General features: G+C 41.2%; 1 protein-coding gene across 2 annotated transcripts; it reads right to left on the bottom strand.

The window, feature by feature from the left end:
• Window positions 1-5,723: 5,723 nt before the first annotated feature.
• Window positions 5,724-9,284, bottom strand: rnf185 (ring finger protein 185). Of its 2 annotated transcripts, none has more exons than XM_030784040.1 (7): window positions 9,190-9,284; window positions 8,131-8,377; window positions 7,920-7,938; window positions 7,673-7,785; window positions 7,299-7,353; window positions 6,545-6,662; window positions 5,724-6,219 (listed from the first exon to the last, which is right to left on the bottom strand). In XM_030784040.1, the coding sequence occupies exons 2-7, from the start codon at window positions 8,325-8,327 to the stop codon at window positions 6,122-6,124; spliced, it is 600 nt and encodes a 199-aa protein (XP_030639900.1). In that variant the 5' UTR covers window positions 8,328-8,377; window positions 9,190-9,284; the 3' UTR covers window positions 5,724-6,121. The 2 variants fall into 2 exon arrangements, with proteins under 2 accessions (XP_030639900.1, XP_030639901.1); XM_030784041.1 differs by having other exon boundaries at window positions 6,545-6,653.
• Between the last annotated feature and the right edge of the window lie 1,129 nt (window positions 9,285-10,413).

Below are 10,413 nucleotides of genomic sequence, written 5' to 3'. Positions count from 1 at the left end.
AAAGAGCGAGTTGGGGAAGACGAAGAAGAAGAAGAAGAAGAAGAAGAAGAAGAAGAAGAGTTTATGGAATTGATTAGAATATGTTTAAAAATTGGTGCTTTGTGAAGGTTGCTTTAGCCACTGCCACAACCGGCTCCGTTTGTTGTATGCTGCATTGAGTTCATGCAATAAATGTATGCTGCATCAGACTCTGAAGACTTTGATTATTTATTTGAAAGTAAGTGAACAGTGTGCTTAGAATCTTAGCCATATCTGGCCAAGACTGAGAATTCTCTCCCACACTATCACAAAATGACTCTAGTAATCATTTACTCTATTTACGCGATTGATGTTAATTATTTTGTGAGTAACAGGAACAGGTTGAAATTAATGATAGATCGTACCGAATTTCACTTAAAAAACATACTGATTTAACTACATACACATGTCGGCGTGCTATATAAATATTGTAAATCAATGCATTTATTGACCACTAATTGACAAAAATCGCAATTAACTGGAAACCCGAAATGTCCCCAAACAAGAGACCTGAAGGATATGGGAGGGTCCCCAAACTCTGGTTTTGTAGTAGCCATACTTGCGAGGCTGCATAGTTTAACGTATGCTAATTCAGGCGCAAAATTACGGCTCCGTCATGGAATCGGAGACGAAACTGAATTTTTAATTTTAGTTCCGCATATAGAAATGTAGTGAGAGGGTGCACTGTATCTTGTCAAGTATCACTTTGTTCGCTAACGTTTTCGTCGACTGAACATCAGAACATAAAAAGTTATGCACGAAGGCCTACGTGGTTAACGCTAGACTATATTCACTTGGCTCACAATTCGCACCAAACCATATCTCCTCTACCAGATACGTGAACCTTACAACCCTGACACAAAATATACAGTTTGCTCCAACTTTAACACAAAATATACGGCTTGCCCTAAGTTTAGAAAGCATAATAATTTCGTGATTTCTACATGTTATAGTGTAAATGGTGTAAATGTGTATTGTGTACAGTGTAAATGAGTTTTGTTACATTAATAACGTAATTAGAGCTCAACTGGCTGCACGTGCAGCGGTAGTAGCGGGTTGGGGTATGGCTGTTCCATCTTCCGGAACCGCGACAGGAGACTGTGGACGTTTGTGTCGCGGTTTCGGTCTTGGTTTCAGAGCCTTTATACTTGTCGTGGACGTTGCCATCTGGATTATATTATAATATTTAGCCAACAGATTTCAAAGTTGCATGGCAAAAAAAAGGATGCAATATTGCTGCTAATGGAATATTTGTTGAACTCCATGCACACAGTCAGGGCTGTAATAAACGTAACCATGTGTCCTGTTCCTAGAATGCAAGGACGCTTGTCTAATACTCTGCAGTTGGTTTCCAAAATTATTTATCTGATTCCTCCGTTAAAAAACATTAATTTTATTCCCTCCCTTTCCACCAGTTAATTGGGACGGGGCCACTAAGACTTCATTTATAGATGTAACAGTATTACTAATACAGTTTAAAGGCTGCTTGCTCTTACGTCACGGTCCACGTCTTTATCGATTCCATGTCGCAGTAGAAGTACACAGAACAACCGATTTAAAGGCTGGATGAGAGCTACAGTCCGTGAAAAGTGCTCGTTTAACTGTAAATACCCTCAAACAATGAGGTATGTCGCCCTCGTGTGGTAAAAAAAAGAGTATTTCGGCAAGTGAACTCAGAAATGTGGAATTCCTTATCCGTTATGTTCTGTCAGTTAGACCCCAGAGTCTTTTAAGAAACCCCAAATATTATTTTTGCTGTTCATTGCAATTCCGTTACGGTTAGTCCACTGCATAAAAAGACTAAATAACACGAACATGATACTATTACTTTTTACCATGGGTTAAGTAAATCAGTAAAGGTAATACATTGAGTGTCGACTTAACTTGTTTATAAATTCTTTATATTCTTTACATTTTGCGAGTCCATCATGTCCGTATATTATATCTATTGCGCGCACGCTGACAGACTTAATTACTCGTGATTCGACAAAGACGTTCTTTCAAGATGCGACGACTGCGTTTAGGAGACATGAACACGTTAAAAGGAGCTTGATTTGCAAACAATGAACAGATTTGACATGCTTCACACACGCACACGCACACACACTGACTGTAGTTGCAGCTACACTGCTCAAAGAATCTTGTTATATGCTAGTTTTATTTCTGCACAAGAATTTATAATAAATATATTGGCGTGACTCTGAACCTTGTTTGGTTTGCATCATGTAAATTAACCCAGGGTTAGGTTACTCATGGTTTCTAGCCCCTCAGACTGCGTGGAAGACACATACGGAAGTAGAAGTGTGTTGACCGTCTTGTACGTTTTGGTCTTTAACTCGACGCGGGAACTATGCGTGTCGCGCGCAGTGGACGCGGTACAGCATAACTTCAGACCAGTCACTTATACTTACTAAATGGCCGAAATAGTGGAAATATTAATCAAAACAGTGTCCAATCATCCAGAACTTTACAATGTTACGTTGCAAGACTACCGAAACCCCGAAAAAAGGGTCAATGCATGGCAGAGTATCAGCGCCTCAGTTGGTCTCCCCGGTGAGTATTGTGCGCATGCTTGACGACCTGGGCAGCACAAACGTTAGTTAGGAAACTACTTTAATATGACGCACTTCAGGAGTCAGGTGTTTTTCAGTCTACCGAACATATTTCTAATGTGTTTTAAAAGTGACTGTTTTATAACTATTAAAAATTGTGTTTCAGTTTTCTGTGTGGACCCTGTGATGAATATCATAAAGAAATAAACCGCGTGAAGTGTGAATATTTACTCCGCTGTCAAATATTGAATAAATCTTGTATTGTAATCCTCTGTCTGTGTTACGAGGTCGCTCGTTCTGAATGTTTGGTACAGTGAAGACCTAGAGTTTTTGTGCTCTAATAATACCATGCCTGGGTACTGTTAACACAGAGCTTGATAACTGAGAGACGAAGTTAAATTTGACTCTCTTGTCGCATTCACACCGGGAACGGCGAGAGCGTCAAAGCGACCGGAAGTCATTCATTTTCTGTGTGAGCCAGCGTCTGTCTGCGGCGCGTCTTCAAGTCCGGGCAACTTGATGGTTATGAGTTATGACGCGGCTCGGCGGAAACCAATCGGAATTTAGAAGTCCTCCGCTGTAGGGAATTCTAGAGAACACCACCGTGTAAACTTTTGTTCCCATCTAACATTAGTTCCCAAGCACAAAAAAGAGTTTGATAATTGTCGTGGCGGGTTTTCCCATTATGTGACATCCCGGTTTGCATGGACCAAGGTGTCTGAAATCCTTGACGTTCCAGGTGAACTGCATAATATATTTTGTGAAAACAGAAGGGAATTGCATACTAAGTTTAGAGCCATGGCATGCAAAACAGTGTTGGTTGATGGGAATCAGTCGGTATACCGCCTTTCCGACGTTAACGTTACTAATTGTTTGTCTTAACATAATTAAATGTGCAACCAGAACCAACATGATACAGCCATTTATTTACATTTGACTTGTATGGATGGTACTGTCAAACGGGAAGTGGTCATACATAATTTGGGCTAGTTTCATGCATTTCATACTGTAAAGTCTGTGTTGTTATCATACAGTGAGTTATTTCGCAGTACATTTGAAGTACACATACTAAACTTTAGCTACTTTAGCAACGTTCATGTAACCGGTATTGTTATCCAATTCTTTTATTTTTTTACCAGCACATCATACGTGGCCAAGAACTCCCATAACCTTTGCTTAGCTGGAGAGAAAAATGATGTATGGCATTAGGCTTATATATGTACGGTAGCACATACAGCTATGTCATTTTAGACATAGCTTGCAAACAAGCTGTTCTGAGGTGTGGGTAATGAGGTGTTTATTGAATATGTGTTTTGTATTGTCTTTTCACTAGCTGATGAATGCAGAAAAAGGTGGAAATCACTCAGGGACACCTACAGAAGAGAGAAGAGGAAGGAAGCGGAGAGGAGGAGGAGTGGCACAGGGGCGAGCAGTGCCCGGCCATGGCGCTACAGTGGGGTCATGGGCTTCCTCAACCCCTTCCTGGAAGATAGACCAACCTCCAGTAATATGGTGGGGGGGGTCAGGGAGGCCTTGACCCCAGAAGAAAGAGAAGATGCAATGACCGGGCACAGTCAGGCAGCACACCACCATGAGGCAAGCCAGAGAGAGCGGAGCCAGTTCAGTCACAGCCCGAGTCCAAGACCGGCGAGCCAGAGCCAGTGGAGTCTTGAGGGTCAGGCAGAGCACACAAGCATACACATACACAAGAAGAGGCCACATGGCACAGATTTTGAAGAGAGGCTGCTTACAGCTTTGGAAGCTGTTAGTAGAAGAGCTAGCCCTCCCAGCCCTCCTCCTGAGGACAGTGACAGTCTCTTTTTTAAAAGCCTCCTGGAAGACTTCAGGACACTGTCCTTTAGGAAGAGGCAGGATTTGAAGTTCCAGATACACAGACTTGTATACGAGGCAAAATGTCTGGAGGCGCCGGGGACACCTCCTGCATCAAACCAAGTCCAGACCAAATGTGAGGAAGCTCCGGTTTTAACTCAGCAGTCCCAGACAAACAACAGCATGGGTTCTCCGTGTAGTGTGAAGTCTGAAACCAAAAACGTCATTGCAAGAGACGAACTGAGAGTGCTAGAAAGGCCTCATGATGAAGATGAGCTTTTCCTGTTGAGTTTTGTGCCCACTTTGAAGAGACTCTCACCGCAGAAAAGTTGTGCGGCAAAAATCAAAATCCAGCAGATCATGTATGATGTGGAATTTGATGAGTAAAAGACACCAAGTGGAACAAAAGCTTCAGTCAACGGTTCGAGATTTTCTGTTGAGTTTTATTCTCCAGAGCACTACGACTGTGAGACAGTGATCAAAAATACTCATTTTTGAAACAAACATTTCATTTTCTCTTTTGTAATAAACATTGTTCTGCCCACTTTTTTCCCCTCTAGTCTTTTCAGGTCTGAACTTCATGACTATATAAACCAGCTGAGTATGACAACTCATTCCTCATTATTTACTCTTGCAAATGAGATAATAACCCAGCTTCAGTAGACTGGTGAGTCGAACTCACTGGCTTTACCAGCTGTTTGGAGTTGTTTCTATGTTTAAATAAGACCAGGGCAGGATGTGCACACACAGTGTTGCCATTAAGAGTATTTCTGAAGAGCTGCTCACCGGAGGGTTCAGCTTTAAAACAACCGTAAAAGTACCACAGTTAAAAACTCATCTCACATTACTAGCAACTAGGGGACAGAGGATGATAACATTCATATAAAATATTGCTCTTGCCTGACTGACAAAACTGAACAAGTGAATCCTGAGTAAATTAAGGATGTGTATTCTTACGCCAATTGGACCTTAAAAAACTATGTCATAAACTTAATACATCGACCAGAGATCTGAGGTGACATAATATAATGCAGGTGAAATACTGTGAAACAGTGAATGGTACAATTTCATCTGGATTCATGAACCGGAAGCCGATATTTTGGGTAACTGAGTGCCATTGTGGCACTTTAAATTACACTATTATTTTTTAAATGCAATCAGTGCATTCGTGAGAGGAATATGAATAATCTGACGCAGTAACTTGTTGGCAGGTGAAACCTGCCTTTATTCAGATGGGTAGAGAAGTAGGTATGTGTGAGAGCAGCCCCTTGTCATTTGCCGTAACTGTACCATAAAGGTCTGAAGTATGAATACCATCAAATATTTTGAGAAATAAGACATGAGATTTTATTAAAATTACACCTGGATTGAAACAGTACAAGAACAGAACAATATATGATTTCATAAAATTACATTTTTTACATTTGTGTTGTTGTTGTAACATACATGTAGTACAGAAACATGTCTCGAGTATTTATCACAAACTGTGAGCCAAGAGTGGCTGGCACACCTTTCTCCTTAAACCATTTTATAATGACCTGAATGCACACAAAAAAGTATGACCAATACCGAAGATGGACAGGTTTACACAGTGAGCTCTCCAAAAGTTTAACTTAGAGATAAGCAAACTCTGCGGCTGACGTCCATTTATTTATTAGTCACGTCACCAGACAAAGAGATGCCTGTACACATGTTCGTTCGATGGAGAGGTTGTGCTTGTTTTAGGCGATGAGCAGCCAAAACATGATCACAAGCGCTACAAACAGGAAGAGTCGTGACAGAAACTGTTCGTCCATGTGTTGTGGAGTCCCAGGGGCAGCTGGGAAAGGAACAGCCAAAAATTTATCAGATTATTTGGTCTGAGAGACACACTAAAACCTCAGCTACTTTTTTTTTTCCTTAAACGAGTAGTATGAGATGACATGAAAATTATGCATCATTCTTACATCGATTCCCAACTGTAGATGACCAGAGTCTCCCAGTGGGACCATTACAAAGCAGTACTGGTGTAACATGCTACTGATCTTACGTCAAGGGATGGATGTCGAGAAAAGTCTCACAGAGTTTACGTTACCAGGGGCTGACAAAGAGATCAGTAATCAGGGTCATTTAGGATTGTCTGCGGGGTTTCGCTGTGGACGTACCTGGCGGTGGTCTTCCGTCATTAATGTTAAACGCCGTGGCGAAAATACCGAAGGGGAAGGCTCCAATACCGAAAGACATCTGAAACCCACCATCTCCAAAGCCAAATCCCTGAAATCCCTACCAGGAAATTAAAACAAAAAACAAAACAAACAAAAAAACAAACCCAGCTCTCTTTAACCAGCAGTGGAAATGCAGTGTAACAACACAACACACATGCAGAAAAAGAGAGACCAGTAAAATCTTCACCAGTGCTAAAACCAAACGGCGCTCTAGTCTTCTAACTATCAAAATACAATACAAGAAGTGAACTGGCTCAGTACTACACTCTCTTTACACTGCTATTTCACTTCAGACATCTGAAAATGAAGCTCTTATTGCCAAAAAGATACGAGAGAGTTCAATGTGATGCAATCATGAAGGCAAAATGTTATCATCATCCGTGAGGGCACCAGAGAGCACTTTCCCTTTTCGTCCTTAAGAGAGGATCCTTAATAAGTCTCACTGGGAATAGCATTTTGCTAATGAATTACTAACAGCTTAACGCTACCCCAACCACCTCATCCCACGTAATCCTTTCATCACATAAGGGCTAGAGCAACGACGGGGCCAATGTTGCAAACTTTTCCTCAAGCGCAGCAGGGCTACCACTGGCTCCTCTGTGTATGTAATTAACAGAACACAGGGCATAATGTGTTGTAATAAAGTCCTGATCGTCTCTGACACTTATGGATGGATGTGATGACAATTACTTACACCCCGATTCTCAGGCTCTGGTCTCTGTCCTTGTGGTCGGGGAGGTGTCCTCTCCCTAACATGAATAAGGGTAAATAAGAAGATAACAAATAATAAAATAAAAAAAAAAAGAAAAACGAAAAAAAATCTCTCACATAAGGGTCGAGAAATTTTATTTCTGATGACTTGACATAAAGCAGCAGGAACATGTCAGCTTATCTTAAACAGACAAATTGTGTGGACGTTAAGTAGACCACAGTGGAACTGTTCCCTGTCTTAACTGCAGCCTACGCAGACACATAACTGCTTCCATTCAGCCACTGTATGAAAAACGGATGTGCCAGGTGGAGAACGTGACAGAAAAAACAGCAGACGGTAGGAGACGTCTAATTTACCTGGGGTCCTGTTGGCCTGTGCTTCCCCTTCCGTATAACGGGATCACTTTGTCTCGACTGATTCCCGCCTTACACACTGGACATACCTGTCTGTTTGGCCTCGTTTCCAACCACTGCAAACACACAGGGGAAAAAAACACTTTCCTCTTAAAAAGAAGAAGAAAATCCACTGACTTTCAAATATGCATAAAACTGGAATTGTCTTTGCAGTAGCCCAGAAGAATATGGTCAACTTTTTTCACTATACCTGATGCAAGCAGGGCCAGCTGTGATGGAAGAGCAGGGGAAAGGTGCATCAGGGGAAAGGGAACACAAATAAAGTTATGAGTCAAGTGAACAATTACTGTTTTATGCACAATAAGAAACAATTAACAACTGTTTTATAGATCCACAGACAATAAAATTTCTTTTTCTTTCTAATATTTTTGTTTGTTTGTTTTTAAATAAGCATATCTTACCAAAAGAGGTGGCCACACAAACTTATGACCGCGTCCTTAGACGTGTCGAGGCAAATGTTACATTCGAATGTGCTGTCCTGACCGCTGCTCTCTCCGGAGGTCTGGCCACCGGAGCCGCAGCCAGAGCTAGAGCTGGAGCCGGGGCCTGTGCTGTCGGAGGCCGCGGAGCCGGATGCCGGCGGTGCAGCACTGGCCATTCTCTCCTTAACTCGAGGAACGTATGCTACGCGAATGGCCACTGCGATGCCTGCACACGGAGTGAAACAAAGAGTGCAAATACAAATCCAGTCATTATTTCAATAACAATATATATAGTACACCTTAAAACAACACACAAAACTGAAAAAAAGTTGTTTTTGTTCGTTGTCTCTGCGACTGTCTAATTCAAAGGCTTCATGTAAACACGTCGAACAAGATACCTGAATCTTTCGGCAGAATTTAGCGTGCTAACAATGAAAACACCACACACTCGCCTCCTCATACCTCAGTTTTACAGCCGAATTATCGACACATTCGTTATCTCCGCGGGATGGTGACACACAGTTCTCGCAATGGCGGCACGATATGAGACGGGGTTGTCGCTTTCGTTTCTCCACATATTGAGACTTTATTTTATTAACGCAAAGCATAGCTCGCTGATCTTAAGTGCAGAGGAATGTTTGCTTCTCGTTCGTTAGCTAGCTACTTAGCTACTTCAAGGCTTTTAAAAAATATGCTGCACTTACGCTTCATAAAAAGTCAAAGCCAATACATATGTTATTTTATGAATCCAAAGACACAGGCATGGCATGTATGACACAATCACAACGACATACTTCCACGTTCAGCAGGGCTCGCCAACTCACATGATCCGAAACATTACCTGTCCCAGCACTAGCGAAACCGACCAGTCCTAACTAGGGTGTGTTGTCAACCTAATGAATAACTTAAAAAGAGCTTGGGTTTAATCGTAGTTTGCTAGCATTAGCCATCTTGATACCTAAGGCAGCCTGATGTTAACCCACTGCGTGATCACTATAGTCAGTATTTAAGAGTTTGAAGAATAAAAAGCAGAAATACCTTTGAAGTTTCATCAAAGAAGTCCTCCGCTTCGACGCAGCGATATAAATGGCGTGACAAGTTACCTTAGTACAGTCATGAAGTTGAGCTGCACTTTCATCAGCTGATTGCATCAACAGAGGCTACACTCCGGAAATTCGAGCTACGTCATAGCGTAGTCCAAACTGAGAATACCTATTGGATTCGCGCACATTCTATGCAGTGGAATCATTAACTGGTATTAATGATACGAAATAACTGCATATATGAACGTCGACGGGGGAAAACACGCCGCATGACACATCATTTTGAAATTGTTTTTACTGTGATATATGTTGCGCATTATCTGATAAGACTTTCATGCGCAATGTTAGCGTAAGCAAGTTTATTATACATTTAAACAGCGGCCTCCAGTGGTTCCAACCTATGTAGCTCTTGCCAGGTCATGTATTTGGATACGTGCGTTTAAAATTTCAATTGAATTAATGGTAACTCGTGCGAAATCTTTGACCAAGAGGCTTAAAGGAAGCTTAAAGAAAGGCCATTCACAAACCCCAGCAATTTTTTACTCTTTAGTGCTACATCATTTTAGTACTCTTTCTGCATTGGGGTCCCTTTAGCTTTCGACAAAAAATAGTTTTAAAATCCACGTGAAAACATCTCAAGCACCTTTAAGAAACACTACACAAAACACAGTTTAAATAGCAACACTCCTCGCAAAACCCTCACGACTACCTCGGTTTTCAGTTCCAGGGATCTTGGACACTAATTCTACCAGACGGAACTCTAACGTCTCACAGATTCATGTTTCTGTTCAATCTGTGTATTTATTTGTTGAAAACCTAGAGGCTCTCTGAAAACTGACGCCAGACCTCAGGTTGCAGCTATTTTATTAAACCCTTAATTTCTGTGAAATCTGAGTGTTAGGTATTACTCTGAGATTAAGATATTGTTGTATTTAAAGTTAAGTAAGGACTGGTGAGAGGCGGTTGTAGGCTCAGTTACAGTATTTCAGTTAAAGTGGCTTTTGGGTAATGGTTAATTTTCAACACAGAACATGTTTTTAGAAGAGTCCAATAGCTCAAACAACAATAGTTTTGTCTGATGAAATAAAATACCACATTTTAAAATTACCACAGTATAAAATGCCTCCAGAATCTAAATGCTCTTCTTCATGGATGTCTCAGATGACAAAAAATGAAATGTATCACTGTCTGTCTATCAAAACCTTTAGACTGTTGAGGC

This window comes from Chanos chanos, chromosome 9, assembly GCF_902362185.1.
Source record: "Chanos chanos chromosome 9, fChaCha1.1, whole genome shotgun sequence".
Classification (NCBI taxonomy): Eukaryota; Metazoa; Chordata; class Actinopteri; order Gonorynchiformes; family Chanidae; genus Chanos; species Chanos chanos.
The sequence above is the reverse complement of the archived record's forward strand: the minus strand, read 5'-3'. Positions and strand labels throughout refer to the sequence as shown.

Bases quoted from the DNA above. Each gene is read 5' to 3' on its own strand.
- rnf185 (XM_030784040.1), bottom strand. From the start codon at position 8,327: ATGGCCAGTGCTGCACCGCCGGCATCCGGCTCCGCGGCCTCCGACAGC. The intron at 7,354-7,672 runs GTAAATTAGACG...TATTCATGTTAG, and splicing joins ACAGGCCAACAGGACCCCAG to GGAGAGGACACCTCCCCGAC. The intron at 6,663-7,298 runs GTAAGTAATTGT...ATTTCCTGGTAG, and splicing joins CAGAGCCTGAGAATCGGGGT to GGATTTCAGGGATTTGGCTT.